The sequence below is a fragment of the Tasmannia lanceolata genome, unplaced genomic scaffold (assembly GCF_043159265.1).
Source record: "Tasmannia lanceolata isolate RefF3 unplaced genomic scaffold, GAP_Taslan_0.1 ptg000020l, whole genome shotgun sequence".
Lineage (NCBI taxonomy): Eukaryota > Viridiplantae > Streptophyta > Magnoliopsida > Canellales > Winteraceae > Tasmannia > Tasmannia lanceolata.
The window spans coordinates 4,313,900-4,320,570 of record NW_027518697.1 but is presented as its reverse complement, the minus strand read 5'-3'; the positions used below and the strand labels follow the sequence as shown (position 1 = coordinate 4,320,570).

Sequence of the window (6,671 nt, the reverse complement as noted above, 5' to 3'; positions counted from 1 at the left end):
GAACAATTACCTAAACATCCAAGCTACTGACTTAACATGTTACTAGCAGATATCTCTCAAATAGTGACTGCTGGATTCTTTTTTGGACAGGAAAAAAAAGGAAAAAAAGGCATCTAAAATCCAAACATTACAAGTAGATATCCCTCAAATAGTGACTAATAGACGAATTTCTACCATAAGTACTAATTTGTACCACCTTCTCAGGCAACTTGTTTACTCTATCTGCAAACCAAGCTGCATCTGGATCAACTGATGATCAACAAATATCCTTGGAGGCGTACACCATGCACCTTTGTATTGCAGACCCAAAGAAATTTCGCCACTTAAGCCCGTCGTTGCAGAACCAGAAGGAGAATAAAACACATTTTGGTTATTATCGTCGACAGATGCTCCAGGTGCCTCGCTCAGGGACCACAACATATTCATAGGTTGTGATACCCTATTGAGGAAGAAAAGAAAAAATCAAAATGATTAAACTGTTTCAGAATTTTAAAGGTTAATAGAGTATCTTCTTTTTTTTCTCGAATGGTAAATAGAGTATCTTCTTCATAGAGATTCGAATGATGAGTGAGATTATGCATATTGGAGTCTACTTATTTGACGCATGAAAGGAGAGACTCGCATACATGAAAATGCATACTCGATTGTTTCTTGGGGGGGGGGGGGGGGGGGGGGGTGTGTTGGGGTTGGTGGTGTGTCCTGTCGGGATAGTACAGGTCAAAAGTATCTAATTAAGTATAGATCTGGGACATTCCTAGAGAGTCTAATTGGTCGATGCGCGCGCACACAGTTGACCAGTTAATCTATTGAAATCGGGTAATAATCAGCTAATGCTCTGTGTTGTGATGGTGAGACGATGCACATCCACATGCTGATTCATTGTCATGTGTAGTCTCGGTTGTCAAGGTTTGCTCTCTCCTTATTTGGAGTTTCGTAGGTTATGCCCAAAATCCTTAACGAAGTTGATTGGGGCGTCAGCCACACAGGCTCACTTTTCCTCAAATTTTGTCTAATTCATTTAATTCATCATGACTGCTCTCTCATTCAACAGCCAACTGCAAAATTCCTTTCGTGAAAGTCCCTAGTTCCTCAATTTAACTAAAATAGGAAAATCATCAAAAATTAATATTTTTGGTACAGGTAGCAAACTTCAGTTGTCGGCTACCGAGTCCGGTTATACTCTAAGTGTCCTATTTTAATTGTTGTTTAGAAGAGACCTCAAGTTTTGGACATTCTTATCAGGGATTTGATAAGCAATTTCGCAGAAAGCCATTTTGCGGCTGACTTTGCACAAGAGGGAACACGGACGAAATGGCTTTCCATGAAATGTCCAAGCAAAGTCCTTCTTATCAACTTGTCTTAAGTACCATAATTAATGTATTAATATCTCATGAAGTGATTAGCACACGACAAGCCATTGAATCATATTCCCTCCTGAAAAGTATACACCCATTTGCAGAAAACTTCAACCTTGTGGATTAAGGAGTCACACTTCTTGAATATTTCTTATTTATTTTATTCTTAAGGTCCTGTTTGGATTGATGGAAAAGCATTTCTTGAGAAAAAAAAAATTGATATGAATTTTTTTATGTCCACAATTTAGATGGAAACGATAAACTTTACATATGTTATTATAAATTAAAGGTCCCTATAAATAAAACTTGAAGCGATGCAATCAGATAGTGGAAAAGCATGAAATTTTGGAAAAGTTTTTCTTTTCCATATTTTTTCAGAAAATTCATGCAATCCAAAATGGGCCTAATTGGAAATCCGAATAGGAGTTGTGGAAAATTTCGGGTAACAGTATTAATTTGCAAGCAAAAAATCGTAGGGTTAAGATTTTTGTGGGGTATGATAAACACATGGTAGGGCCCAAAATACAATGATTTCAACATGGAAATGATGGGATTCAACTGCACTTTTGAATGGCAGAATTATTCTTCATTGGAAAGGTAAGGCTAGGGAAAGCAGCAGACTTGACTTATGAGGCATTCTTTAACCTCCATCGCAAAAGGCATTTCGCGATGGGCTGTTGTTGCATGTGAGAGCAGCAACAGAGGCTCACTTTTCAGCAGATTTTGTCTTCATTCACGAGGTGGCTACTCTCACATGCAACAGCCCATCTGCAAATTGCCCTTTGCGATGGATGCTAGCAAACCCCATATGTTTGTTTTTTTAGAGGGATATCATTATAATTGAAGGCCCCTCAAAAAAAAAAATTGAACTGTAGTGGTTAGAACTTAGTTAATTTTTTCATGCGTAATCGGAACAGGAAATTCTTGAAATATTTTCTTTTCCAAACTTTTCCATAAAATTACACCAACCCGAACAGAGTTTTAAGTTAAACGGAGGGGAGCCATAGTCACTCATGTTGCTGTGGCAATAACTGATTTGCTCATTTTACTAACTGGTTATAAAACCCTCACTACAAGAAAACTGTTTTACAATAGCGGATTATAACTCCTAAAAATTACATATTTTTTTTATACAACTGTTGAAAACACATTTTAAACATGTTTACTATGTCAATATTTTAACTTTTTCCCCTTATAATTATTAAATAAAAAAATTACCCCTAAAAGGGATGATACACACTAGTACCCCCTTCTAATTTGTATTTTTTATATAGAAATTAATGATATTCTTCGGATTTTAGTGTTACGTGCATGGTTTTAAATTTTGACCGAAATTTCGAGAAAATGCAATTTAAAAAAAAAAAAGAAATGTTACAAAATTTCGGTCCGAAATTTTGAAATGAATTAAATAAGCTTTTTTAATTATTACCAAATTTCGACCGAAATTCAGAATTTCGGTCTAAATTTCAGAATTTCGGTCGAAATTTCAAATTTTCAGGGTCCGAAACCGGTATCAAAACCGAAATTTTAAACCATGGTTACGTGTATAGACATGCCACATATTAACACATGCATTCATTGAACGTGTTTTTTCACGTATCCATTTATTTGACCGTCCTTTTTTACAACATATTTTGAAGCAATATTGTATTAATTAAACCCAAAAATTTCTAGTTCAGTATTTTCTAGATATCAAATTTTGCTACCTACGGTCTTCACATACATCATGAGAAGTAACGAAGAATAGAAAGACCTGCTACTAACTATGGTCTTCATAGAAATCACGCGAAAGCAATGAAGAAAAGAAAGGCATGCACTTTTGCACATGGGTTTTACTTCTATATTTTGAATGGCGCACATGGGTTTTATTTTTTACATCCACAATATAACATGAGGCTCTTAAGGAGATTCAAAATTTTAAAGTTCGTGGTGGCTTCTTTTCTGAGCTTAGTCTCGTTAGAACTACAAAAAATAGCTGCATATGTCTTTGTTCTTGCGTTTTAATTAAGCTCCCAACGTCATTGCGGCATTGGACTTTGAATGAAAACTAGATACAGTATTTTTATTGGATCTTAATTAAGACTTCAAGTTCAAGCCTATCCAACTTCATCTCGCTCTCTCTCTCTCTCTCTCTCTCTCTCTCTCTGGTCACCTTTGCACATGTTTGGTTTGGACTTTGGATTGTAGTCTTTGTGTATGCTAGTGGCTTACATTCACATGACAAAACTCTAGTCCTCTGATCAAACATTTTACCTGTTCTAATTGAAAAGTAGGGCTCATCATTTTACGTGTTCCGATTGAAAACTCATGCCAAGTTTAACGGTGGAGATGGCGAGCAACCATACTTTCACCTGTGGTTGGAAGAGATAAATAAGGGCCGTCCACAGTTTTGACAACGAGCTAAACCCTCATAGAGTTTGGGTTGACCCAGCTAAGTATAAAGTGATCATCCACTCTCTTTCGTTACAACCATGTTTTGATATCTAAGAAATGTATAAGGTACAACCATGTTTTGATAATATGGGGAAATCACTTTGTCTTATATGCCTAACCAGCTGTTAAGATTACTATCAAAGATAATTACAATTCCATAAAAAAATAATAGCAGTAATTAAGTGAAGTGTAAAACAAAGTGAGTCATATATGCTCACATTTTTAGTGTTTGGTAAAGTTTTTTTCCAAGCCCTTTTTTTCCAAATTTGAAAATTTTTCTCCATTTTCAAAGAAATTTACAAACCTACTAAACACTGAATCTTTTTCCCTAGATCCAAACACCCACTGGCTATCCAAATCACAATTAGAAACACCCATGGTCTATCCAAATCACAAGAAACACCCATTGACTATCCAAATCACAAGACCATTGATGAAAGGTCCATAATCCATCTCAGTATCTCATATATCACCAATGTACACGTGGCTCTTTGGCATCCGGAAGATATTACTTAATGGTACAAAAAAATCGAAACAGTCAAACAATCCTAACCATCCAATTACTGATATGTCAGTTGTGATGATGTTCAAATTTCATGATGGTCATCTAGACAATCCATGGTTGCTTTCAATATCGGCAGCCCACTCCTATTCTTCAGACCACCTCATCTTCCTTTGTCAAACCTTCTAACCGCATTAAAAAACCACTTTTTCCCTATTAATTAATTTAATCATTTCATTTTTTATTTTCCTTCATGTTTATCTCCTTCTCCTTGTGCATAAATAATTAAATATAAGAAACAAATTAGCCAAAACCACTGCTACTTTGGTTTTTAACCATTAAATGACTCAATTCATTTAATTATTTAAACAAGAATATAAAAAACTAGTCACATATCAAATAATTTTACATAAAAATAAAAAGTTATTGAATACTGATACTGGCACTACCATGATTCAATAATTACACAAACTCAGCTTGGCTTCTCTTTTAAACATGGTAATGCCAATATCAGAAGACTATTTATTGTATTTAAAAATGAAAATTAAAATTAAAAAAAAAATTGTCTATATAAAGATAAGCTCCAAAAACCATACCATCCTCCCGCCAACTCCGCCGTCATTGTCTTTCCGCCTTTTCAGGCGAAAGCGACATATCTACCCTCCCAAAACCAATTTCCCGCTAAACCCTAAAAATCCCACAACACAACAATGTCAACGGTCAGAATTGCTGGCTCTCCCCACCAAATTTCGCCTTTCATCCCCTCTCTCCAAAACTACCCTCTCCTATTTATTTCTATTCTCTCCCCAACCTCACTTTCATTCATCAATCACCCAAACCCAAAAAAAGGAAAATAACACAGCAAAGAACAGAAAAAACCCACCTCATCATTTCTCTTTTCTCCAATTACCTTCACCCATTTTACGCCTTCTCAAAGCTTTCTTTATTAATAATGATCCCCTCCCACTATAATAATGATCAAGAGACTACACGCGAGATCAACGGACATCGTCCCTCTCCTTTGAAGATCAACAAGGAATCTCACATCATTCAGAAGACATCTTCATCATCTTCGTCCAATTCCATCACATCGTCTGTAACCGGTGCGAGCGGGAAGCCTCCATTACAACAGCAACACCGACATCCGGTCATAATCTATACTCACTCGCCCAAAGTTATACATGCACATGCTCGTGATTTCATGGCGGTCGTGCAAAAGCTCACCGGCCTCTCTCAATCCGATGACCCGCCACCCCCAGTTGATGCCGGAAATGCCTCATTAGAAGAGAATAATATGAGAATTACTGATAATGCAATGTTGGCTTCGGTTCTTACTGATGAGAATTGTGATTTACAAGTGAGCTCGGCGTCAATGTCTCCGATGTTTGATCCAACAAATAGCTATTTCTCTGATATCCCGTTGTTCACGCCGAATTCGTCGGAGTTTTTCTGCTCTACTAGGCCATTTTACAGATATCCGGATTCGGGTTTCTCTCCTCTCAATATGGGTAGCTCTATCTCGCCTTCTGTTATGGAGGTTCTCAAAGCGTTCCCAGAATACTGAATTTCTGATTGGCTCTGATTTAATTTATTTTGGTGTGAGAATTCTTGGTTCTCTACACAAATTTTCTTATTTATGGACTGGTAATTTTTTTTAAGGTGATAAATTTATGCTCCAGATTAGTGAGCATCAAATGAAAATTAGTATGTATGATTTCATTCAATTTTTGCTCTTTATGATTCGAAATGGATTGGTTTTTTTTTTTTTTTTTTGTTAATTCCACACATGGTGAGAGGTAAGGGGGTGTAATTGAGGGAAGCATTTTTTTTCTTCTCTTTTTTTTTTGAATCGTAAAGAATTAAATTATGGGGAGAACCAATAAATTAATGGCAATCGACATGATCAAAAGACAAGGAACAACAAATGAGATACAAGATACAACAACCAATAAAGGAGGGAGAAAGTCAAAATTTTCCATCTCCGCCCTTGAAGCCCCTTTCCTAGATAAACGGTCGGCCTCACTATTTGCCGATCTGCTCACATGATGGTATACAATGGAGGTTCTCACCACTTGATTTGATATCTCATCTATCTACCATTCAAACCTCCATGGATGAGCCTCACTCTCCCTCAACCATCGAATCATATTCAAAGAGTCAACTTCTACTATGAACTTGTCTAAAATCTCTGTGTGAATCAACTTGATTCCGTGGTGTACCGCTCCAATAATCTGCCTCCTTGAGGGAAGCAATTTTCTTCTTTCCTTCTTAATTTAATTATTAATAAAATAAACAAAGGTTAAGGTAATGAATATATGTTATGGATGCCTAAACTCTCTCTCTCTCTCTCTCTCTCTCTCTCTCTCTCTCTCTCTCTCTCT

General features: G+C 36.4%; 1 protein-coding gene across 1 annotated transcript; it reads left to right on the top strand.

Moving 5' to 3' along the window:
* Positions 1-5,105: 5,105 nt before the first annotated feature.
* On the top strand, positions 5,106-6,014 carry LOC143855107 (VQ motif-containing protein 8, chloroplastic-like). The gene has a single exon (XM_077365294.1). The coding sequence runs from the start codon at positions 5,243-5,245 to the stop codon at positions 5,852-5,854; it is 612 nt and encodes a 203-aa protein (XP_077221409.1). The 5' UTR covers positions 5,106-5,242; the 3' UTR covers positions 5,855-6,014.
* Positions 6,015-6,671: the final 657 nt, after the last annotated feature.